We start from the raw sequence: 25104 nt of genomic DNA, 5'->3' as shown, positions 1-25104 counted from the left end.
GAGTTATAACCAACACAGCGTTGCTAGGATGCGATTTCTCGAGGGAACAGCGCGAGAAAGCTTCGCCAAGCTTGTTGTGCCGTTCGCGATGTGAACATCGCCATGAACAGTGCTTATCTTCATTGTACTGTGAACTGCCATCCTTCAACGTGGGCTACACTTTTTTCTTCCGTGATTACTAGAACTATGGTGTCATTTTTCTAGTTTAATTGAACTTGACGACGCCGGTTGACTTCACCGCAATTCTTCGCTGCCAAAACAATGGTGATGAGATGAGCACCGATGGCTGTTGTAACGGCCGAGTTTCTTACTGCATGCTACATTATTGGCTGGAAAGACTGAATTATTCAAGGTGGACGAACTATATATGCGGAATTTTTCTGGGCGTAGCTGTCTGATCACAATGTAAAGCACCAGTGCAAAGTGTGCGTTTCCTTAGCGCCATCGTCTGGCTTTCAATTTCTCTTTGTACTGTATACAAGGGCGGTCATGGAAACCCGCGTTTTCATAAACATTGACGTCGAACCGTTCTGTGCAAATCTTATTTTTCCCGCGGGAGTCCCAGCGGCCGGCTATGTGCGGATTATTTTTGGAGATTTTTCCAAGACTTGCTCGAAGTATAGAGCTGCAAGCGAAAAGGCTCCGAGTAGCGAAAGTGATGCGGAGGCGGCTGTCAGTGATAAAGTGTTTGTACAGTCACCGTCTGTGGACGGAGAGCCAGTGTGCACGCTGAAAAGCGCTACTTTGCCCGATGATTTGAATGACGATTCTGACGATGCTGCTGATCAGCCCAACGAAGAAAACGAAAGTGCATCTCAGGTGCCTGAGCTGGAGGAGCCAAATGAACCCGCAGAGCCGGCAGAAGCCAACTTAAGTGCTGCACCGACATACGAACTATCCAGCGACCGGCGGAAGCAAAAAAATCCCATGAAAATTCGGTTAAAGACTGTGCCCGTGCCACCCGATTCTATACGCAGGTCGAGCCGAACACGCAATGCAGCCGCCGTTCGATACGTAAGCAGTAGTAGTTCGGACGATGATTTCAACCGTGACAGCGCGGACTCCAACTGGAGTGGGTCTGACGAGTCGTACGAAAAGCCTCCGAAAGTCAAGCGAACGAGGAGAGCCTCGGTCCCCATATGGAGGGCTTCAGCTGTTGGAAGGAAAGCAGCTTCTGCAAGGAAGTCATTGCCAGTCAGGAAAGAAAGAACCTCTGCAAAGAAAACACCCGCACCTGTGCGGAAAGCTACAGCTACGCTGAAAAAAACAGCTTCTGTTGGAAAAGTTGTGAATTCTGCGGCGACTGAAACTCCCACTCCCAAGGTGGCTCCTCTGAACATCAAGGCTCTAAAACAGCAGTCGAAGGAGAGGCAAGCCTTAAAAGCAATCGGCAAAGCCAAGTCTGGGGAAACGTTTACGTGTGAAGAATGTGCCCAGACATTCAACTCGAGATTAAAGTACAAGAAGCATTCGTGGACTCACAAGCCCAAGAGTGAGCACCCCCACAGGTGTGACGTGTGCGACAAACTTTTCGCCACAGCCTTCACACTTGAGCGACATCAGGCGGCCCACTGCAAGGGCATGCCCAACTGCTGTGAGAAGTGCCGGAAAGGGTTCGCCACCCCTGAGGACCTGGCCAAGCACGAGGAGAGCCACAAGGACTACCGGTGCGAGTGCTGCTCACAGCTTTACCTCAACTATCGGGGCCTCCGCAAGCACTACACGCAGTTCCACAAGAACGAGATGCTGCTCAAGCAGCAGAGTGCCGCAACCGAGGATGGTGCAACCGAGGGTGAACTTGAGAACAGTGCCAGGCAAAAAGAACTCAAGTGTGCAACGTGTGGTGCCAGTTGTGAGAGTGATGACGCATTGGCAGCTCACTACGTGGAGGTCCATCCAGATCAGCAGGTTTTCCCCTGCGAAACCTGCCGCAAAGTGTTCACAGACCGTGATATGCTTCAGACACACCTGCGCAAGCACATGCAAATCAAAACTGGGGAGAACTCTAGTGAGCAGACCTACCTTTGCAACATTTGCGACAAAGAGCTGAAGTCCCTGTCTACTCTTCGCGTCCATGTGCAGTCTCACAACAAGGTCAGTGGTGTTGTCCCTAAGGTTCCTTTTCATTCATATGTATTTCTGGCGCTATGTACCGGCAGTGGTGCGCTTTGTGGCTCAAATGAGAGCTTTGAAATGTTGAAAAACTGCAACAGTTGTAAACAAGCAGGCCAGTTCACTATTAGCAGTGCTGCTGGTATAGAATTGAAAATATTTGGAAGGTCACCCCATAGGTTGACGTGCAAGCTGATGTAATTTTGGTGAGGTCATTTTACATCAATACTGATTGTAAAAAACTGCATGCACACGCACACAAAACGCAGAAAGAAAGAATCCCAGTTTTTCAAGGTGAGCTTATACCAACTAGCTCAGGTTACTGTTCTTCTAAGCCATAAATACTGAGTTGCATGTTTTATGCAAAATGAACATTCAAGAAGGTAAAGAAAGGGGTCCAGAGTAGTTTCTGGATAGCCAGGTATCGCAGATATGTACTACCCCCATTCACTGTCTTGTGGCTTTGACTTGATGCCTCCTCTTCACCGCCTTGTTCTTTGCAACGGTCTATTGGCGGTGAGATGTTTGAGTGGCGCCCCCTGGCTCTGACGTCAGCTTAGGGACTCGCGCCGCTGTCGTCTGCTACACTTGCGCCGCTGCTACACTCGCTCCGCTGTTGTCCGCTTGTGAGAGGCAGCAACGCCTAAGCGAAAAATCACCATCTTTGATTTTCTAGGGCATTAGAAAGCATATTTCCAGTAATTCAGTTATTTTTCCAGCTTCTGACAACTCTTAATAACTATAAGCTGTGTACTGCACAAGTTTGCAACGAACGAGAGAGAGACCAACTTTATTCAGAGCATCGGTCGATAATCGTGCGTAACTCGTCCTTTCTAGCTTATTTGCGAGGTTCAGTGCTCGGAGCTCCTCGATAAGTATGCAAAATGCGTAGGCTCCCCTAAAGTATTTTCGAGATGCTCTTATGAAGACCCAACAGTGTAATGCTACGCACCAAGCAGCGCGTCCTTACACGCGCATCGCAAAGCTGGAAACAAAGCGGTTGTCTTCTATTTCTTTCGTTGTTGTTGACTTGTATCAGGTGAATGTTTTTTGTGTGTCCGACGCATTAATTTTTCTGCACCGCCACACACGTCTTATTAGGAGGTTTGGGGATGTTTGAGAGGCGCACGTAGTTCGTGTGGATATTTTCTTCAGGCTGTAAGGCATACATTCCCTTCTTCACACATTGGCTTTCGTTATGTCCGCGTACAAGAATGGGCATGTCCGCAGCGTGCGTTGTTTATTCACATGCAAATGCAATGAGAAGGTTTGTGGTACGCCACCGCGAAACGGCGCAGACGACGTTGTCCAGAGTACTTGAAGGCGACTTTTCCGCCCCGAATTGCTATCGTAACTAACGAACTGAATCTCAACCCAAACAGTTATGACATGATTACAGTGTTGAAGGCTTGATATACTCGCTAAAAACGCAAGAAACAGTGTACGTGCCGGTTTTCAGTATTATGAAGAATCATGACTGATGAATATCTTCAAGCAACTATTTGTGGTTTTCCAACCCCTTCAGGCGTAAAGAACAAATCCTGGCCTACTCGGGATGATCTTCCACGAACTGAGGAAAATATCTCTTACTTTCTGTCTTTAGAATGAGGAACCTGCCCACTAACCAGCTCGGTTTTACTGCTAAAGTTTTCTCCTCCTCCTCCTCGTCCTCGTACTTTTGAGTGCAGTGTTACTATAACGCATATCTGAATATTGGGAAGGCATGGCTGTCGGAAATGTACCGAAATGTCCCTCAAGGTCTGAAGAAACATACCGTTACTGTATTTTACCGTGCATGTTACCCGTTTTGTTCAATAAGCCTCCATACTTGTTAGAAGCCTGCACCGGCACGCGCCTACACATACCGTGGGTTATTTGGAACTCAACCTACGTTTTCTCTGCGCCCCACAGTGCATGTCGGCACATTGTCATGCTATGACAACGTAAAGTGATGTGATACAATACTTTCGAGCGTTCGGCAAGGTGGCACAAACTGTTTTACCTTACATACGATTACCAGGAATCTTAGTGCCTTCTGCCAAAGCCGAGAGCCTCGAAGGCCTGGAATTTGTTTTGGTCTTGCATTGTCGCTGTTGTTGGTTTTTAGACTCTTGATGTTCCCTTTGTTCGAAAGATTTCTGAATGCAAAAGCTAACGCCTGGCTCCAACTCTCCGCACAGGACCGGCTTCACAGGAATGGGGCCACGCCGGCAATGTTTCTTCCGAAGCGGTGTCGAAAACTTTCTGTAAATCACGACTTGAGCTAGTGTATGCGATTTTAGGTATTTTATTAGGATAAAAAGTTGCGCACACGCGAAGGCAGGTGCGGTCGAACATCAAACGTCAACGGAGCGCAAAGAAACAGCAGGTAGAGCGAGCCCGAGTGAAGCAGACGACAAATGGGAGAATCCCTAAGCCGACGTCACGAAGACGCCCTTCGCAGCGCCGCCCGTGGTCGCGCTCACCGCCAATAAGCTGATAGCATTTGTTAAGGGAAAGAGACATAGGGCAGATGAGACTAGCTCCCCTCCTCCTTCATTCATGTTGTGCGGAAACCATCTCTAACACGAGACCCCTCATCGCAATTGTTCATTACAGTTGTGTATGTGTGGTGGAGGACGACAGGTGTCCTTTTGGTCTTCATTTAATCTCCACTGTCATTAAGCGAAATAAATCCCTGACCATTTTGCAACATTTGGGAGTGCTCCACCACACATGTATGCAGCTAGAACTTGTACTTTGGTATTGCTAAAAAAATGGGGAAAGTTTGTGAGCTGGTTTACAGAGCGCAGGGAAATGTGAACGCAGGGTATAAATTCTTGTTTTCTTGCTTGACTCAGAAGTAGGGAAAGAATGTGCAAGGCTGCACTATCTGAACTGATATGTCCGTATCCAGTTGTCATGTCAACCTGTAGACACGTTCTCACACCACCCACCAGGTTGCGCCACTAGACTGTAAAGCAGCTCAGAGTCGAGGAATACAGGAACCCAGAGTCGCAAAGTACAAATTACAGATACGAAATATCCATAGTCAAGGAATACAAATATTCAGGAGTGTGGATAAATGAGGTGAAAAACTACAGAAGAACTCATGAGCAACAATTTAAAATTAAAGAAAAGTGGGACGCAGCTGTGATTATACTTGGAGCTCTGGGGGGGCATAACAAATATAAAGTAGTGCGAGGAATTTGGAAAGGTGTAATGGTTCCGGGCCTCACCTTTGCAAATGCAGTACTCTGCTTAAAATCAGATGTATCACGCCTAGAAGTAAACCAGAGAATGGTAGACCGTTTGGCTTTAGGTGCACATAGTAAAACAACTAATGAAGCATGCAGGGAAATATGGATTGGGTGTCGTTTGAAGTTCAAGAAGCTTAGAGTAAAATAGGTTTTGACGAAAGTTTAAGAACAATGGATCCACATAAGTGGATCCGTCGCTTAGGTGCCTCGAAAGTATACTGATGTCTCTACATGAAAATCATGGACATGCAGTGGATAAAAACCACTAGAAGGCTAATATTTAAGAAGGCTAATATGTAATGTTCAGTGGAGAAGCAAAGACAGCCAAGATAACCATAACAGAGGTAGAGCAGACAGAAATGAATAAATGGATGGAAAAAATGGAATCGAAAACCTTGTAAGAGATGTACATGGCAGGTAAATTTATTATCAGTAAGAAAAATCTCTATGATAACTTCAAGGGTAGTGCTTTGCATTTTGAGGGTAGAGCAAGTTGCTTGAGAACAAAGAGCTTTGTGGGGAAGTATACCCAAATCGACGAGCCATGTGTGGCCTGCAGAAAGGAAATAGAAACGATTCTGCACATTGTATTCGAATGTGATCATATCAATCCAAATGCATATGTGAGAAACTTTACCTTTCATCCCTAGGGCTTCCTTAAGCCCTAGGGTTGAAAGGTAGAACAGAAAAGTAAGCTACAAGGCTGTAGAGGCAACTAAAAGAGGATTTGAATACTAATGGGAGAAAAGCAGAGAGGGTAATATAACGTTGGGAAACTACCACCTGTACTAAGCAAAATTTAAATAGTAGTATAACGCAAGTACACATCTGCTCCTTTGGTGTGATGACACACGTCATCACCCCAATATAAAGGGGATACCATTATCAACCAATCGATCAAAGCAGCCCACCAACATTGGCATTACGGGACACTTGCTAAGATGGAGGGACATAGTGGATGCCATGACGAGCTGTCTTGGAACTTGTACATGTCTGTGTAGTAGAACTTACTACTGTAAAGTTCCAAAAGAACGCCCACCCATACAGTGATATCAAGTGAAAGATGCAGGATGGGCGATCTTTCGGGTCAGGTGCGAAAAACTGCAAAAAAGTGGCCGCACCACCACTCAAAACTGCGGAGATATGAAGAAAAAAATACGAGATGGGCAAACTTTTGGGTCAAGTAAGCAAAGGACAAATAAGTGACCGCATCAACACATGAATAGAGGATTCACGTTTATTTTGTTCACTTATCGCTGCTAAAGCCATCGGTTTGAGGTGGTAGGCGATGTTTAGGGTCTTTTAGTAAATTGAATATTTCACCCCTACAGGGGGGTGGGCGATGTTTCGGGAGTGGGCATTCTCTCGGAACTTTACGCTAAGTTGGAACTGCAGAATATGCGACAACGTGGAACCCTGCCACCGTGATTATGTGTACCCGACAGCTGAGCATTGCACTCCACAGAGGCTAAGAATGAAGCAGAAATAGATGCACTTCCATTGCTGGAAGTGTGCCTCCATTTAAAAAATACAAAAAAAGTGTGGGGGAGGGCGATGTAGAAGGGCTTCCATGCCAGCCACCAGGCAGCGCCACCAGCCCGTGAAGAAACCTGCCAACATAAGGCATGACGAGCGGTCATAGAGCCTTGTACATGTCTGTTTATTAAAGCTTAGTTGGAACTGCAGAGTATGCAACAAGCTTGCGTGGGGAGCAAAATAACGATGCAGTTGTATAGTGCTGCTATACCCGAATGCCATCTTTAGCACCATTCCCTTAAATGAAATGCACTGTGTTTATCTGATCACTATGAAGCTCTTGAGAGCTCTGCATACCTTGAGGGAGCACACATCCTTGCTGGAGAAGTTTCATATGCAGTGCATATGCAGGCAGGGACATTCTCGTGTAAGCGTGTCCACTTCATAAGTGGTGTCCTGAGAGCCAGAAATTTTCTGGTAAGCCAGGCTGTGTGTGTTGGCTTCTCTGGGCTGTATCTCTCACCCGTCTTCTATTGACGTATGGGCTTCACCACTTAACGTGCGCACGCACCTGACTACATGGCCAAGCAGTCAGTTCCTTGTGGTCCATTCTGGCCTCTGAACAAGGCCATCAAGGCAACTTTCAAAAACAAGGCACAAGGAGGGAGGTATGGGAATAAGCAGTTTGAAATCTTGGGCATGCCTTGTCCCCGTCAGGTCACAAAAGTTAATACAGTAAACTCCCCTTAAGATAAACTTGAAATGGTCGTGCAAATTTGTCCGTATTATCAGAAATTCGTCTTAAGTAGATGTTTTTTGCATTGTGCATGTTACAAGAGAGGAAAAGTGTTGTTTGTCTTAACCAAGTCTTCTGTATCTGTGAAACCAATTTGTGAGAAGGTAGGTAATTGACAATGTTCCCTTCCAAGTCCTTCCTGTATACTACCGTAAAATATTGAGCAAGCGCCCCCCTGAAAGTGCAGATAGTTCAGGGAATTTCGGGGAGGGGGCCCTTGTTAGGAACTGCCCTATAATTCAAAATGGCGGTGTGTAAATGTTGTCCAACCTTACCTACCCCCCTCCCTCCTGAAAAAGAAAAAAAAATAGTGCAGTTCGTTAAGGAGAAAAAGCCCCTCTTGGCACAACCAGTGTTAGCAGTTCATACGGTGTTCCCGTAAACCACGTTGTTGGTCCTTTTAGCCAGAGAATCCATTCTTGCCTCTTGCCATCATCTCTCCATTTTTGAGATGTTGAACAAGGTGTACTTATGATGTGTTCGGAGGGCGTTCACGGTGGAGCGAAAGGGCCTAGGTGCCTCTCAGAAATCTGCAAGTGTCTTCTGGCTTTCGTTACGAATACTTGTCATGAACCACCGTTGTCAGAGTCACAAGCACATTCGGCTATATCAGGTGACAGCAAAATGGCGAGTGTGTACGGAATTAACGGCTACCCTGTGTTCTTGGACAGGATTCTGGTTTAGCCAAGAGGCCAAGAGCGCAGTCAGAAGTGTTCCTGGGCGGTTTCAGTTTCATTGGTTTGGGCCATCAATGGTGGTTGGGGCAAGGGGGGGGGGGGGGGGGGCGCTTGTTCGGTAATGCGTGAAAACTCCTCAAAATGCTCAGATAACGAGAGGGGGGCGCTTGCATGGGTGAGGGCGCTTGATCGGTATTTCACGGTACAGTGTGCTAGCCGTCAACAGAAGCACACTTTGAGGTAAATGTGCGTTACTGTGAACGTCTCTCTTGTGACGCAGGTGCGTTCATTCAAGTGCGACATCTGCCAAGAGAAGTATACGACAGCCAGCAATCTACGCAAGCACCGCAAGATTCATAATACGACACGGATGTACAAGTGCCCCCATTGTCCGAAGGAATTCACCACTAACAACTATAAGCTGAAGCATGTCAAGCGTGTCCACACACGGGACTTCCAATATGGCTGCAGGTTTGTAAAATCATGGTCTGGTTTTTCTCCTGTCACTTATCGTGAGGAGTAGTTAGTGCAAATACTGCCCTTTTTTTCTTTAGTGTTTGGCAAAATCCTTGCCACTGGGATCAGTGTTGTAAATTGTTAGGTAGACACTGCTTTAATTAACTATATTTTAATTATACAACTTTGTCAAATTCAGAGGCCAGTGGTAGAACTGCTGCGCCCATTGCTCCAAGCTGTGCCAAGAGGCTCATCCTGCTTCATGCTGTTCCAAAAGCGTGTTAATTTGAATAATTGCTCCATGTCTGCTCTGAAACAGTTGCAGGGTTATGGTGGTTTCTCCCAGGAACGAAAACAAAATTGAATGCAATACTGCCATTTTCCGTGAGGTAATGCAGCCTCTGCTCTTTTTCCACTAATGTTTGCAGACCTGCAGATTGTCAAGAACGTCTAGCGTGGCAGAAAGAAAGTTTCTTACATAGTATCTGATGGATTGGGCCCTTATTTCAAGGGCATTGTAGTCCAGGAATTGAATACACCTGGAGTCTTTTTCACAATCCAAATTGACAAGCCAGCAATTTTGGAACAGCGCTCCTAACAGCTTGATGTGCTTGTGGGATACTGTTCTGAGCAACAAAAAGAGTTGTTGAACATTTGCAATCATTCCACTGGGATTAGCAAGAGCAGACGTTCTCCTCAATGCTGTGAAGGAAGCATTACAAGACCCTCCGAGAGACAACCTGTTGTGTTTTTACAGCGACGGGCTGTAGCCTAAAAAGACAGCTGAAAAAACATGTCAGCCCTGCCCTTCTCGATATTGGGGAGTGTTTGTTGCACAAAGGGCACAATGCCTTGGGCATTCACTAGCTCCATTGGGCATTGATGTAGAAGTGGAACTTGTGAACACTTATTGCTTCTTCAGAAACTATGCATCACAAAGTGAGCGTCTGAAAGCCAGCCAGAATGCCCTCAACCTACCCGAGAATGTATCTCTTCGACACGTGAGCTCGCGTTGGCTGACACTTGGCCTGGCTCTTGACTGCCTCATTCAACAGCTGCCTGCAGTGAAAGGGGGCGCTGTCCAGTCGAAATGCTCGTGGTGGTGTGCTCTATAACCGCCTGAATCTACCTCTCACAGATGAAGCTTTTCTTGCGGAACTGTACTAATTTGTTTGTCAGGTTTTTGACCCTGTTTCAAGAAACAGAGCCACTGCTACACATCTCTTTTCTGAGATGGAAGTTCTGATCAAGGAGGTCCTTGGACGTTTTTTGCACCGAGAATTCTACCAGAAAAAGTCCTGAGAACTTCTTGAAATTGATCTACCATCTAACTGAAAGGAGCACGTTGAAATGGCGCAGATAACCAAGCTGCCTTCGCTGACTGTGCGCCGCATGAAAAGAAACAGTTCTGAGTAGGAGAAAGGAGTTTCTACGTAAAGGCCGCTCGATACCTGCTCTCCAGGCTTCCACTTCGAAAATCTGTGCTGAGGGATCTCAGCTGCACCAGCAAGCCTTTTGAGTGCAGAAGGTTCTGCTGAATCCATGTCCATGAGGTACTTGGCTAAAATCTTCCCCAATAATCGCACCTCACCAGGTGTCCTCTTAATGGACGAGTTCAGCCTTGTTACGACAGAAAACATTGACTATAGCCCTTTTGATTGGCTGAACGAGTTCTGGCAAAAGATCTTTGAGCTAAAGCTAGGTGATGGGGCCCTGAGGTACCCATTACTGGCAGCACGTGTAAAAGCGCTGTTAGGCCTCTCGCATGGAAATGCAGATGCAGAGAGAGGCTTCAGTGAAACTAGGCGTATGCTTTGGGATTGAACTAGTTTCTCCATATCAAGTGTCCACGGCCTTCAGTCAGTAATGTTGTTCTCAGAAAGATTTGGCCGCAATGCAGCAGCAGTGCCCCTGAGTGGAGAGCTCATCAGAGCTGTGAAGGGCTCTCGGAAATGTCAGATGCAGTGACTTGAAGGCCAAGCATTGGAAGAACCACGCAAAAAGAAATCAAAGCGAGGTGATTAAGCGTAGCTTATTTAGTGGTTCTAATTCCATTGATACAAGTAAGGCTGGCAAACGGCAAGAATTGCAGGCCGAAATCGATTAAGCTAAGATGTTGAGCAATGCTGATCTCATCTCTAGAGGCATGAGAAAAATGCTTCGCTGATGTGCAAAGTGGCCAGAGTCTTCCGCAGGAAGCTCTGGAAGCTTTGTCAAACTTGCACTCTTTGCAGAAAGAGAAGTCCTACACCTATAATGCAGATAATGAGGCTTACGTTTTGCTTCTACAGTGTTTGTTCTCTTAATTAAACTGGTGTTTTCATGCTTGAAAGAATTTTTCGGAAAAACCAGCTAGAAGCTTCTTCTGGTGCTTTTAATCAAATAAAATCAAATATATTTATTTCCAGAATGAATTCTGGACGGTTCCCTGACTAAAAGCTGTGTCTGTGGTTCTGTGTGGTTCTCTTTTTTATTGCAGTCTTATTGCATGTTGAGGAATGGCATGGCTCTGAGTAGTAGTCCTTACAAGACAGTTAAAGTGGTCCAAAACAACCTTCTCTGAAAGCTTGAAAGTGTGCTCCCAATCCTCATTTTTGGCGCTTTAAGCATTGCTCCAAGTAGCCAATCTTCTGTTCCACTACTGAGAGACTCAACTTGTGTTTTAGTCAAAGGCAAGGCATTAAAGTCTCCAGCATTTAATGGTGCAGATTTTGTTGTAGCCAATGGGGTTTTAGATAAGACACCAGCTTAGATTTTGTGGGCATGTGCATGTATGTGTGTGTGTGTGTGTGAGAGAGAAGAGATATTTATATTTGGGGGGAACTTTCAATCTCTAATCTATTGTGGTCACTGTTCTTTTTTTGGGGGGTGGGAAGGGGGGGTTAAGATATATTTCAGTTTGTAATGCAGTGCATGAAAACAGCTGAATGAACGCTTTCAACTCAGCTAGTCATGCAAAAGGCTTATGTGTGAAATGTATAAAAAATTAAAAAAAAAAACACAATTTTTGGAAACCAATGGTTCCCAAAAATTTTCTTGTTTTTTTTTTTTTAGGTGGGGGGGTTGCAGTAGTCAACGCTACAAATTTGATATAATGACATTGAGATTGTGAAATATGAGAATGAACCATCAAAATGCGCGAGCAAGCAAACAAGCCAGCATTCACAGCATGTGGCATATGACAGCATGTGACACGCACTCACCCCTGGGTGAGTGCGTGTCGTGAGTATGTGGGTTGGGTTCTGGGCAGAGGCATGTTTCCTGTATTAGTGAAATTTACAAGCCATGATAAATTCTTCCACCTCCTCACATTATAACGCGCCACAAGACATTTGCAGTTATATCTTATGAGCAAAGAAACATCACTGAATGAGTGAATGAATGGAACTTTATCTGCCATGAAATGGGAGCAAGGACCTCAGTCCAGGTTCCTGTGATGTAGCCCATCATATCGCAGTTTCAGCATAGGTAGTGAGGGCTGTCTATCTTTCGGCAGTTGGGTCGGCCAACCGGTCGTTCCAAAAGAAAGGTAGGGAGGGCAGTCCCATACCGTGCACAGGACATCTTGGTTCCCACCGCAATGTATGCAGCAAGCCATTCTGGGATTCTTGAGGAACTTATGCATGAGGTGCGGCGTCGCTAGAGAATTGGCCTTCATGGGACATACGATGGCTGCCTGGTGCCTGGAGCGGTTGGCGTGAAGGTGAGGGAAAGAGCGCTGGGACTGTCGTGCATCTAAGAGAAGTTCTCGGAGGGAGTGTGTTGGGAGCCCGGAAGGCTATGATCTCGGGCCAGAGCAGTGGCTGCATGCTCCTTAATTCCACAGATTCATGTCTTGGGAGTCCAAACAATGTAATCAAGGTGCCGTGCATAGTTTTCATCAAGGTGCTGAGGACAATTCGACGAAGGTTGTGTCTATTGTGCAGGTAAAGTCTGCAGGTGTGCTGCAAGTCTGTGTAAATAATCGTCAGGTGGTCTGAGTGGGCATATTCGTGTCATAATACATTGCTACTGTGGTGGCACGAGCCTCTAGATGGGACTGCTGACATGTGTTGGGCTACTGGTTCAGGTTGCACATTTGTCACAGCAGTGGTTCCCATGTTTTGCTGAATATTGATAGTTCCATCTTTGTAATATATTTGTTGCAACATTGGTGCTGTGTTCCCGTTTTTCTTTTTTTTCAGTGCGTTTGCATAGAGCTGACGTCTTGCGGCATTGTACTCTGAACTTGTGTGGACGGTAGTTAGTGCTATGTGGGTACAATTGCGCCGTGTGAGTGCCCTGTCATTGTGAAGCACGTGTCAACCTTCGGTTTGGTACCCCAGCTTGGTGAGGACGTTTCGACCCTGTGAATTGTCGCTTAGGTGCAGAATTTAGTTAACCTGATGCATGTTGATGCAGTATCTGCGGGTGTTGTGGGTTTCATGATCCCAAGTAGTTGTGGTCCCGGTTTTGAAGCATTGGAACTGGGTTTGATACCCAAAACTTGAAAACTGCCAGAAGCATTCTATTTTTTGGATCTGTGCTAAATGTGTCTAGCATGCATTCACACTCAAAAACCCCGACAAAACACAAGTTTGGTTCATTCGGAAGATTGCCTCGTTAAAATCATACTGACCCAACTTTTAACGTAAACTTTGCTCAAATAAGCTACATAATTAGGAAAAAAGGGAATGGCCACGCAACCCACTAGCTCATTTCCTGCACTAGAACGCGTGAAGTCATATGCACAGCCGTGCGATTGGCTAGGGCCTACAAAAGCAAATGCAAGTTAGGCAGGGCTTATAAGCTTCCAGAACGAGGTATTTTCACTTAAATGCAATGCATATTCATTTGATAGCAGTAGGAATGGTGGGGTAAACAATGGAAGCTACGAAAGTATACGTAAACATAAAAGCACCTGTGCGTACTGCTGTTTGTATTGCGCACACTATGCTTGTTATAGCTGCACAGCAGTCAGCCGCTTCGGGGTCGTCTCACATGACATTGCTTGATTGACGTAAGCGTCATTTTCTTACGTGACCCTGTTTGTCGAGCATACCCACTGTTTCAAAAAACAATGACTCCAACCACAACACAAACAAGCCAGGTGCAAATACAGTCAGAAACAAAGCGAGTGCCGACAGCGGCCCTGCGCAGTATGGTGGCGCCACCCAAGGGGTCTGATGGTAACCAAGGCATTCTGGAGACTGCTGCAGGATAAACGGCGCACTAACGTCCGCTTGAAGGTCTATCCTTGTCGTGTCATCGCAAATGTCACGCAACACGATTTGGTGGGAGAATCAAAATCTTAACTTATATCGATTAATTTCTCAGTGAATAAAGCATTGTTTGCTGCCGGACAAACACTGGAGGCACTATAAAACACCAGATATTTTAAATAAAACAAACTTGTATTTTGTCTGCATGGCCCCTTTAAGATACTGCTGAAGGCACTTCATGCCCAAGGTCGAACAATTGTAGACCCAGCATGTATATGTATATAGTCAAACTTGAGTATGACTTAATTCCATGTTTAGCATGAAAAATTTTTTTGATTGATATTCGTGCAAAATAAACCTCCTACAATAAAATAAAAATATATGTCAAACTCAGAGCGCTTGCAACCATGAAAGTTGAGGCTTTGACTTGCATAGAACTTGTTTGGCTTCACTGCAATCTTGATAGTGGTAGGTAGCAGCAGGTAGCAGCAGGGCTATTTATCCTTTTTGCCCAGCAGGGCCAAAAGAAGAAGGGAGTAAGTCTTGCCACATGGATTTTTGGGGCCTTTCCTTGTTCTTATCACCAAAACAGTCGTTCATCTTCATTATCATGAGCCACACCGGGAGTTATCACTTGCTGTGAACGCAAGCGAATGAAGACAGCATTGTAAAGCCGGTGTGTGTGTGGAGTAGGCTGACCTATGCTGGCAGCAGTACTCCATTAAGAGCAACTGAATTTGTGCTAACAGTGAGACCATCGGCAGCATGGTGCACACCTGACTATGCATCCTCAATTCAAGATGACAATGTAGTAGCGGGAATGCTTGCTGCTATCCGACAGCATTGAAAAGATCTGTAATTACCTTCAAGATTGCAAGGAGCACGCTAAGCATCCCCTTCAAAAAATGGGTGTACAATCAAAAACAAAGCCCCTGAACATTTCCTCTCCAATGAAAGGTGTGTCGGAAAGCCAGCTTATGAGGAAGGGAAAAATTTGAATGACGATTACAATACTACCTAATGTGAAATTTGTGTGCAGGGCGAACTGCAGTTTTCCAGGTAACAGCACATACCTGCTGCATCTCACGAAGTGATAACTGCTTCAGCAAAAAATGCATGAAGGCACAGGATATACTCTGGCATTGTCTTGTAGTGCATTGCCGCTGGGTACAATGTCTTGCCCCTTTCGCCATACTCTCATTCTCCACTTTCCTGCTCACTCTATCTTTGATGGCCTCTTTGTTCTCTTGGTTATCTCGTAGTGCATCGCTGCCGGAGAGAATGTCTCGCGCCGTCTCGACATGCCACCCTCCCCCTCACACTTTCGCCATACTTTCCTCCCCCGCTTTCCTGTTTGTTCTATCTTGTTTCTCTTTGGTGTCCCCTTCGTTTGCTCGGTTACGAGGGATGACAGTGCCACGAAACTACAGGAGCAGGCGCTTAAATGATGTGCACTAAAATGCTGAGGCTTTGTGGACATTAACAAGTTTCTTAGGATTCAGTAAGTTTCCCTGAGATTGGGGGATATCGTCTGTAGCTTGCAATGTTTTGTGATTCCACTGTACGGGAGGAGGGCATGTTATTTTTTCTTCCAGTGAGTTTCGGCTAAGGAGTTCTCGAGCAAAGGTTCGGGCTCTATGGAGAGAGGAGTGGGCCGGGTCCCAGATCGTTATTTTTCAGCAGGGTGACTGTTGAAGGACGGCAAAGATCATGGATATGATTCCTGCCTCATAATTTATGCATGCTGCTCGGGAGTCCCATAGTGATGCTGGAATTTATGTGATTGCCGTCCGTCTCCTTTGCTTGTAGTGTCGTGCCCTTGCATGGTGTGATGGTGGTGAGGGGGGAGTAGCACATAGCTGTTGCTGTAATATTAACTTTATATCTGGCATAGTCCGTGGCATCGTTGCATATCGCATCCTTAGATTGTCCACATTCGTGGTCAGGAACTAGTGCTTTGGCTGTTCTTTGTGTTGGTGTTTCTGGGTAAAGTGTGAAGCTTGAGTTTTGTCCTAGCTTCTGCAGTGGCCGTGGCAGTGTCTCGTCACTTGTCAGAAATCTCCAGTGGTCTATTCCACTAAGCCCAGGTGTAGCTTGGCTACCTGAAATCGCCGTTTGAGTTTGGATGCTGAGACAAATGCAAACGGGGAGAATTTGACAAGTAATTTCAAAAGCAAGACAGAAGAGACTTGTGTTTAGCGTGGTTTATGCTACCGGTACCACCTTATGTTGACTTTGCGTGCTCACAGGCCAGGTGTGGATCTATTCTGGCTCCACCCGGACAGCTCAGACGGGTGCTTTTGTTTTGTTACAGTTTGTCAGTTTCAGAACACCTGTCAGGTGAAAGTAAAAGTTCCTCCAAGTTGCAAAAGTAATTACTTTTGCTTTGTCGTGGCTGTTGTTCCATTGACGGCTTTTCTCTTTCGCAGCCACTGTCCAAAGAAGTTCCTGGAGAAGAAGCGGTTCCAGCAGCACATGGTGCTCATGCACGCCAGCATGCTGACTGAGGACGACTACGCCACCATGACCCTGGTGAAGAAGCTGCACTGTAGCCTGTGCCCGTATGTGACCTACAGCAGCAAGAGCTTCAGGCAGCACGAAGTGACCCACACGGGGAAGTACCCCCACATGTGCAGTGAGTGCAACAAGGGCTTCACATTCCGCTTTGAACTGACCAAGCACGTGCGCTGTGTGCACCAGGCCCAGTTTTTCCGCTGCGAGAACTGCAAGCGAACCTTTACGGCTGAAGAAACCTACAAGGTGGGTCACAGCTAGCATAGAAATTGAGAAGAGGGGTGCCGGGTACATTTACTGCCAAGTTCTAGCATAAGAGGGCAGGGCAAAGCATACAAAAGGAAAAGTTCTGGGTGAACACTTCTGTATGTTATGGACTTTCTAGCATTTTCAGCCTTGAAACTGCTCCCTCTTCCTTCTATAAAACTCTAACTTTTCTTGTGTCGGGAGGCCTTTTTTTTTTATGCCTGTTTTATTTCCTTCATTTGCTGCTAATGTTGTACCATATTTACTCGAATCTAATGCGCCCACAATCCTAATGCATACCTTATTTTCACAACCGGGAAAAAGGAAAGGCACAATAGTTCTCTTCCCAAACAATCCTTTTATGGGTGCAAAAACTTCACTTATTATTGGGCTAGGTCGGCTCCGGTCACCCTCCCTCCAGTGGGAATATACTACCGTATGGTAAACCAAACCTAAGGGCCGCCTTTCTAAAGCAAAGTCGTTAAAACTCTGAGAAATGTAAAAAGAAAAATGTTTAGCAGTCCCCTGTAGAAGAAGGCACATTGCACGTTACTACACACATTCGTACATTTGCTGTTCTTTTCCCTTTGGCTTGGCAAAAAACAGAAAAGCCTGGGCTTGCTATCTTGCTACCTGCTAGTTTATTTGTATGTCTTCTCCACTTGAGAAGCACTTGCAAGGGCCAGGGGAGCCCCTGACAGCTGCTGCACGTGACCTTTGCTCCTGGCAGATAACATGCCCTTCACCCAACCACCCACCCATGGGTCTCTCATGCATGCGCATTTTTTTGTGCTTGTGTGCGTGTTGCTGTCATGTGTAATACCTTGCATGCAGTAACTGCCTTTGTTCTGTGCAGAGAGAGATACCTCGTTTGGATTTTTTTGTGTTGTTTTGGTGTTACTGTGGGCCGTGCAATCTTCAATACTTTGCGCACCGAAACTTGTGGTTATGGTTGCACTGCCATGTTGATAATGATAAGCAACTGCTGTAGCTTTTTTGTCTGGTACTTGATTTTAACACACACATAATTTTGAGACATATTTTCCGGAAAAAAAAAAGGGTGCGCGTTAGACTCAAGCAAGTATGGTATGTAAGCGGGGCTGATTCCTTTGGATGTGTTTTTAGGTGGGAGCATGGGCAGCGGCAGTGGGTGCAAAAGGGGCACTTGCCTCCCCCCCCCACACGCACACACCCTCCCTCTCTCCTCGTGATGCAATGGGTTTGCCCCCCTCGAGACAAAGTCCTGCCAACGCCCATGGATCTATAATGTTGCTATTAACACGTCGGTTTGTCCGATGCAGATTCACAAGGACCACCACGAGCAAGGGCTGGGCTTCACGTGCACCGAGTGTGGCAACATGTACGAAACACAGGGTCACTACGAGCAGCACATGCAGGCACATTCCAAGGACCTGCCGTACGAATGCTCCACTTGCCACAAGCGCTTTGCCCTGACCCGGTCCCTGAACCTGCACCGCCTGTCGCACGACAAGCAGCGGACTCCCCGGCCTCGGCCGTACAGCGGCAACCGCAGCTGGGAGTACTACTGCGAACTGTGCAATGTGTTTTACAAGTACGGTTCCAGCCTGGTTGCACACCGCGTGTGTGTGCACGGCAATGGGCCCACCACCACCTGTCCCTACTGTGAAAAGAAGTTCAACAGCCGCCTGACTCTCTCCATGCACATACGCATGCATACTCGGGAGCGGCCGATGCACTGTAGCTACTGCGGCAAGACTTTCCGTGTCTGGAACAGCCTCAAGCGCCACGTTGTCACGAGCCACACGAAGGACTTCAAGCTCTTCTGTCCACTATGCAACAAGGGCTTTGTCTCCCGGTCCTACCTCAAGGTGCACCTGAAGAGCGCGCACAAAGCTGTTATGTCAGGGCCAGGAAAACGCAGGCGGTTGACTGATGCCCCTGCTACAGCACAACACCCGCCGGCACGCACAGCAACGGTACAAAAGCCGCCTGTCATCATACCCATGCCAGCCAAGCTCGACCGCTCCACCCTGGTGCCACAGGCTAGGAGGCCCCGTCACCACCCCGCAAAGGCAGCCACTGTGCCGTCTGCCCCCACTGCCACCCAGCCAGCGGTGGTGCCACCGGCCCCACAGGTGGATGCCACGCAGCCGCAGCTACCACAGCCGCAGCGGCCGCTGCAGCCCCCCGTGCAGCGGCCTGAGCTGCCTCCCCAGCAGGCTCCGCTGCAGCAGCCTCCCGTGCCGCAGCGGCCAGAGCTGCCGCAGCAGGCTCAGCTGCAGCAGCTGCACTTGCAGCAGCTGCAGTTGCAGCCATCACAGATGCACCCCCAGCATCTGCAGCCAGCACGACCACAGACTCAGCAGCAGCAGCAGCAGCGGGATCTGTTTGAAATGCAGCAGATCCCCCACCTGGAAACTGACACATACTCGCTCATGTTACTGTGAAAAGCCATCGTTCCTGACACAGAAGAGTCATAGACTGCTATCAAAGACTATTTTGTGCATGACTGGGCCAAAATGGTGTGAATTTGGATGCCCACCAAGTACATTTTGAGCACAAGGTGTAAACTATGCTGAGATGCGATGGATGTGAAGGCCTGTTTTAATATAGCTGAAGTGGGCATTTGTTACCGTAGGGTGCACCCGAGTGAGGCATTTCTCTGTCTCCTTGGTCTTATTGGCCATTAAGCGCTAAACATCACCATCTTATGCAAGTTACCATTAGCGTGTCGTACAATAGTGTGTCCTAAAAATGTATGCTGTCACAATGCTGCAGCGTGTATAACGGGCTTTGTACAGAGTGTAAGCATTTTTTTTTTTTTTTCAAAGCCAAAATAACTTATGCACAATTGTGGTTTAAAGGGGCCATGAAGACAAAACGCAATCTTCTAGGCTTGGGTAACTCACTCAGCTCCATTCCAGCCATGAAGTATATTTTTTTAAACCAACCAATAAAACACAAGAAATATTCGAACATTAAGGGGGATGCTTGGAACCTGCTAAGAATGTGAAGGTCTGAATTGACATTCTATTGATCTGCTGTTGAACTTTCAGTTGGAATTTTATGTTGCTCTCGTCAGGCTGCTGCTGCTGCAGCATCATCCATAGCTGCTTCCTCCCCCTAGCGGTTACAGTGAGTGGCATTTTGCTGAGCTGCTCAAGCCTCTTCCATGATGGTGTACTTTCCCGGTCTTCCCCGTCCATGACTAGGGCCTGATGCATCATCACCTATAGCTATGTAAAATGAAGCTCTGAGTCCATATGGCGACATATACTACGTCCAGAACATTCTACGGTTCGTCGCCCCTTCTCAGAACCTTCCTTCGGCACTGCTGTTTCCCGTTTCTAGTGTGCACTCCGATTTTCTGCACCTCATAACGCAACCTTGAAACATGGAGATCTAAGGCTTTCACCTTAAAAATCATGAGCCATTCCACTCTGTGAAGGTGGATGACTAGTGAAGCTGAGGTGACAGAATTTTTAACGAAGGTACGAACTCTTTACGGAAGTTGTGGTGCAATTAGCCATTCCTCGACGTCATTCAGTCTCGTTAGATTGTAGGGTTGCCACCTCCCCAGTTCTTGGCTGGACTGACCGGTTTTGTAGGTACCGGGCCGGCTGCCGGTATGTACCTAAAACCAGCCGTCATTGGCTGTTTTTTTTTTGGCCATCGTGCCGCGGTTATTTCTTTTGTGGGTATTATAAGCGTCAATTCAACAACTACAACGATAAATATGTGTTGACAAGCTGCGAATATACGCGCGAGCTGAGGAAATACAGGGGCCAGCGCTCTTCCCGAGATGGAGAGGACTGAGGGAAGAAACAACACAACGAAATGCCGCCGCCGCGGTTCAAATGCAAAGAGGTTCTATTGGACAAAGTATGTGCGGCTACTTTTCAGTTCAGCACATTCAGAGCAATAACCAAAACCTGTCACTTTCAGTCCAAACAATATGTTGATTTCTCTCAAAAAAACGCTACAATAACTGGAATTGCATGTAAAAAAAACGTTTTTTTTTTTTTTTTTTTTTTCAACGCAAATTCAACATTTTATACCCCCCGGGCTGTGTTCTTTTTTTTTCCTCTCTGGGGGAAGGTGGCAACCCTACTAGATGGTCTAAAATTTGGGGGTAGATGTGTTCATGTCTGGTGGAGAATTGGGGTGTCAGAGTGAGGCCGGTTTTAGTAAGGACTTGTCTTGGAAAGAGATTAAACTGTTTAATGACAGGAAAACTTATTACATTGCGTTATAGGATCGGGAGATAGCACTGAGAACGTCCGTCGCGTTGCGCAGCGGTGGGGCGACTCTCTGCGCACCAAGTTCACCCTCACAAGAGAGAGTCCGAAATCCGAGCCACATGCACACAACACGTATAAATGCTGGCGCCGTCTCGGGGCCGCGTGATGGTACGTATAAACACTGGCGGGGTCTCGGGGAGGCAGTTGGCGTAATTTAAGGTCTCACCACGAGGCACCGTGGTCTTGCAAACGTTTCTGCGCTTGCTCCGGGCGTAAGTTGTGGTGGTGTCGTATACGCTGCAGGGCCGTCTTCTCCGCTTTCCGTTCGTACTTTTCCTTTCGTTCGTCGGCCCCCAGCGAATTCTTCGTAGCCCCTGACACGGCCTCCCTTTAGAAGGATCTGTCCCCAGGTCCTTCACCCAGTTGGCGCCCGATGGAGCTATCCGCGAGCTCTGTGGGGTAATTGATGCACTCGTAATATGGATGCAACTGTTCCACGTTGACAGTTTTATCACTTGGGCCTCCGAGGTTTCCGATTCTCTTGATGTGCACCAGGTTTTTGCCAGCAAGGTCCGTGATTTCGTAGGGACCGTCATATCGTGGGTCGAGTGTCCACTTTCGGGCTCTAATAGAACACAAAACCTTGTCTCCTACGTTGAAATTCGGAGGATCCCTTCTTGCGTCATATCGTCTCGTAGAGTATGCTTGGCTCTTCTGTAAGTTTTCTTTAGCTTCTTTGCGTTTCTTTAGCTTCTTTGAGTGCCATCGCAAGCTCGTGAAGACATACCGAGTCTTCAGTGTCATTTCTGACGGAGCCAATGTTCAGCGCACCGGGTAGTCTCGGCTGGTATCCATGCATAAGCAAGAATGCGCTGTACCCTGACTGCTGTGTCTTTGCAACGTTGATGGCAAACACTGCGTCTGCAAGCATACGATCCCAGTCGCGCGTCTCGAGCCAATGTTCAGCTCACCGGGTAGTCTCGGCTGGTATCCGTGCATAAGCCAGAATGCGCAGTACCCTGACTGCTGTGTCTTTGCAACGTTAATGGCAAACACTGCGTCTGCAAGCATACGATCCCAGTCACGCGTCTCATTGAGCAGCTTTCTGAGAACTTACTTTAATGTTGCCACCATTCTTTCGACGAGACCGTTGGCCTGAGGCCAGTAAGGTGGCGTGTTGACGTGTTCGATGCCGAGTTGTTTGTGAAGCGAAGCGGTCTTCCTGTTCACAAATCCTCTGGCTTGGTCGGTGATGATTACCTCGAAACGTGGAATCCATCTGTTGAGTAGATAATCTATGTAGTATGTCGATGCCGTACTTGGCACTGCTATTGCATCCATATAGCGTGTCGCGTCATCGATGCATACCAAGACGTAACCCTCGTCTTCGCTGTCATTAATTGGACCCAGGTGATCCAAGGAGATAACAGTGTTCGGGTCGTTCGGAATTTCTCGTGGGTGGAGGCAGCCTTAATTTCGTTCTGTTCTTGCGTTTATAGTCTGGCAGGTATGGCAGGACTGCACGTATGTCTCGACATCCTTTGACATGGAAGGCCACCAATATTTGCGTTCGATGAGGTCCTTCGTTTTCGTTGCGCCGAGATGTCCGTTACTGTTGTGGAAAATCTTCAGGACAGTGTCGCGCAGAGCTCCCGGTACAATAATTTTCTTCGATGAACGCCCCTTGTTGACGATTTCGTTGGTCAGAATGACGTCGTCTATCTTGAAAGCGCTGTCTCGTCTCTGGCTGTCCTCCGTGAACCTGCGGCAGTCCGCGTCGAAAGCTTGGAATTTCCGCAGCGTCTCGTGATTACCGGTGATGACGGATTGAAGTACGTAGCCTCTCGCACCCTCCGTTTCGAGAATGCCTCCTGACATTCTTTCCGTTTCTGTCTGGCGTGATAAGGCATCTGCGGCGGTGTTGAGTCGGCGATCCGCTGGAGAGCATCTGTAGGGTCGTGAAGCAACCGGTATGTTGTCTCGTAGTTCGATAGAGTGCGTCAGCAGGCGTAACGTGCCGTGGAGTATCAAGGGTTGACTCATATTGTTCGTGGATGCGCTCGGTATCAACTTGGTCGTCGTGGCGTTGACCAACTTGTTCCGAAGGGCGCTCGTTGGCTGTTGCCATGAGGACCTGAAGCTGAGACTTCAAAGCGTCGACATCAGCTTGCAGCTTTTCGTTGGTAGCTGCCAGGCTCTCCATGCTTGCCAGCCATTCGTTGCTGGTGTTGCGTAGCATCGTCAGGGAGTCGAGGGTACCGTCAGCTCATCGCCATGCGTTGTCTTCGAAGAAGCCTTCTCACTAGTTGACTCTTGTTGCCCGTGTGACGCAAAAGGCGAAACTTGAGTTCGTCCGTCAGCTCTTTCTTTGTGAACAATTCCAGGGAACTGGCGTCTTCCGATGAAAGGAGGTCAGACCCCATAGTCGGGCGTGTCCGAGTTGAGTCAGCGTCATGGGATCCTTGCGTCGAGTGCTCCGCCATTCTCCGTCCGCTTCAATTTAGGTTAGGTTGCCGATAATTTCGGGTAACGGGGCTTCAATTGTCGCCGTAAAGTTTTGAGTCGGCTGCGCCATGTCAGAGTGAGGCCGGTTTTAGTAAGGACTTGTCTTGGAAAGAGATTAAACTGTTTAATGACAGGAAAACTTATTACATTGCGTTATAGGATCGGGAGATAGCACTGAACGCCCGTTGCGTTGCGCGGCGGTGGGGCGACTTTCTGCGCACGAAGTTCATCCTCACAAGAGAGAGAGTCCGAAATCCGAGCCACACGCACACAACACATATAAACGCTGGCGCCGTCTCGGGGCCGCGTGATGGTACGTATAAACACTGGCGGCGTCTCGTCTCGTCTCGGGGGAGGCAGTTGGCGTAATTTAAGGTCTCGCCACGAGGCGCTGTGGTCTTGCAAACATTTCTGCGCTTGCTCCGGGCGTAAGTTGCGGCGGTGTCGTATATGCTGCAGGGCCGTCTTCTCCGCTTTCCGTTCGTACTTCTTTTCCTTTCATTCGTTGGCCCCCAGCGAATTCTTTGTAGCCCCTGACAGGGGTCGGCACCTTTAAGCATGTCCCACGCACTTAGTAATTCTCGACGTCGTCCGGTAGTCCAGACGCATTACGACAGAAGAAAAGTGAAATTAAGAATTGAGAATGGCAATTTGTTGGGTTAATGCAAATGTGGAGAGCCAAATAAAAGCAAGCAAGCACACAAACGAACGCACATACACAAACACTTCATGCTATGGCTTCAAAGACGAACGCACCCACACGAATGCACCGCACTGTGGAATGACTCGTGCTTTTGCATAAAATTTGGGAGCTGAGTTTTTGCACATCCAGATTTGTTCAAAGGTGCGAAAAATCCATGAAACCCTAGCCGTAAACAGCTTTGGAGTAAAACTTAAATTTTGCACTACATGATGTCAGCAGCGATGCAGTGAAGGGTATAATGAAAACATACATGTTTGAACTGCATGTTAGCATTCAAAGTGGTATGATCAAATGGAACTAGAGGCTCCACTGCTATCGCACAGTCGTTTCTTGGGGTGGCTTTGGTTGGCGGCTGCCGGTCGTACAAACAAGATCCTGTGCCGTCATAGAGACCCTGCCCAGGAGTGGCTGGGAAGTCGCCGCTGCTTCATCTGTTTTCTTTAATATCTAGATTATTTGTTTGAAGCTTGCAACAAAATTGGTATCATTGTTATCAGGGCGAAGCAGTCTTTTTAATCAACGAAACTTGCGCTTTGTCTTCATGGCCCCTTTAAGGTTGGCTGTGCCACACCTGTTTATATTGGAAAAGCTGCTGTATGCTTCCGAAAGACAAGCATATTTTAGCACAAAATATGGAATCAAAGTAGCCCCGTGCAGTATGTGTTGTCACATGTAAAGGTCTTCTGAGCCTGTGTAGCCTGTATGTACAGATTCATTTACTTTTTCTTGAAAGACTGAGTTGAATTAAGTTCCGCCTAGAGTTTGTATTTGCCTACAAAACACACTATGCCTGCTGGAGCGTGTCACTTATGCCATGTGTCAACAAAATGCAGAACACCTGAAATGTAGGGTTCCTGCAAACCTGCAAGTTGGGTTCTTATTTTCAAGGTGTCATCTTCTGCAAATCTTTTTGTGTAAAGCTTTGATGCTAAAATACTCACTTGGGGCAGCTTTCA

General features: G+C 47.2%; 1 protein-coding gene across 1 annotated transcript; it reads left to right on the top strand.

The window, feature by feature from the left end:
* On the top strand, positions 1 to 24168 carry LOC144155830 (uncharacterized). The gene is made up of 4 exons (XM_077687502.1): positions 1 to 2094; positions 8581 to 8771; positions 16387 to 16717; positions 18019 to 24168. Exons 1-4 carry the CDS (start codon positions 490 to 492, stop codon positions 19144 to 19146), a joined length of 3255 nt encoding a protein of 1084 aa, XP_077543628.1. The 5' UTR covers positions 1 to 489; the 3' UTR covers positions 19147 to 24168.
* The last annotated feature ends 936 nt before the right edge of the window (positions 24169 to 25104 follow it).

Source organism: Haemaphysalis longicornis, unplaced genomic scaffold (assembly GCF_048455015.1).
Source record: "Haemaphysalis longicornis isolate Haplotype H1 unplaced genomic scaffold, Haemaphysalis longicornis Haplotype H1 scaffold_1, whole genome shotgun sequence".
NCBI lineage: Eukaryota > Metazoa > Arthropoda > Arachnida > Ixodida > Ixodidae > Haemaphysalis > Haemaphysalis longicornis.
Note: the sequence above shows the minus strand (reverse complement) of the source record. Positions and strands in the feature narration are given on the sequence as shown.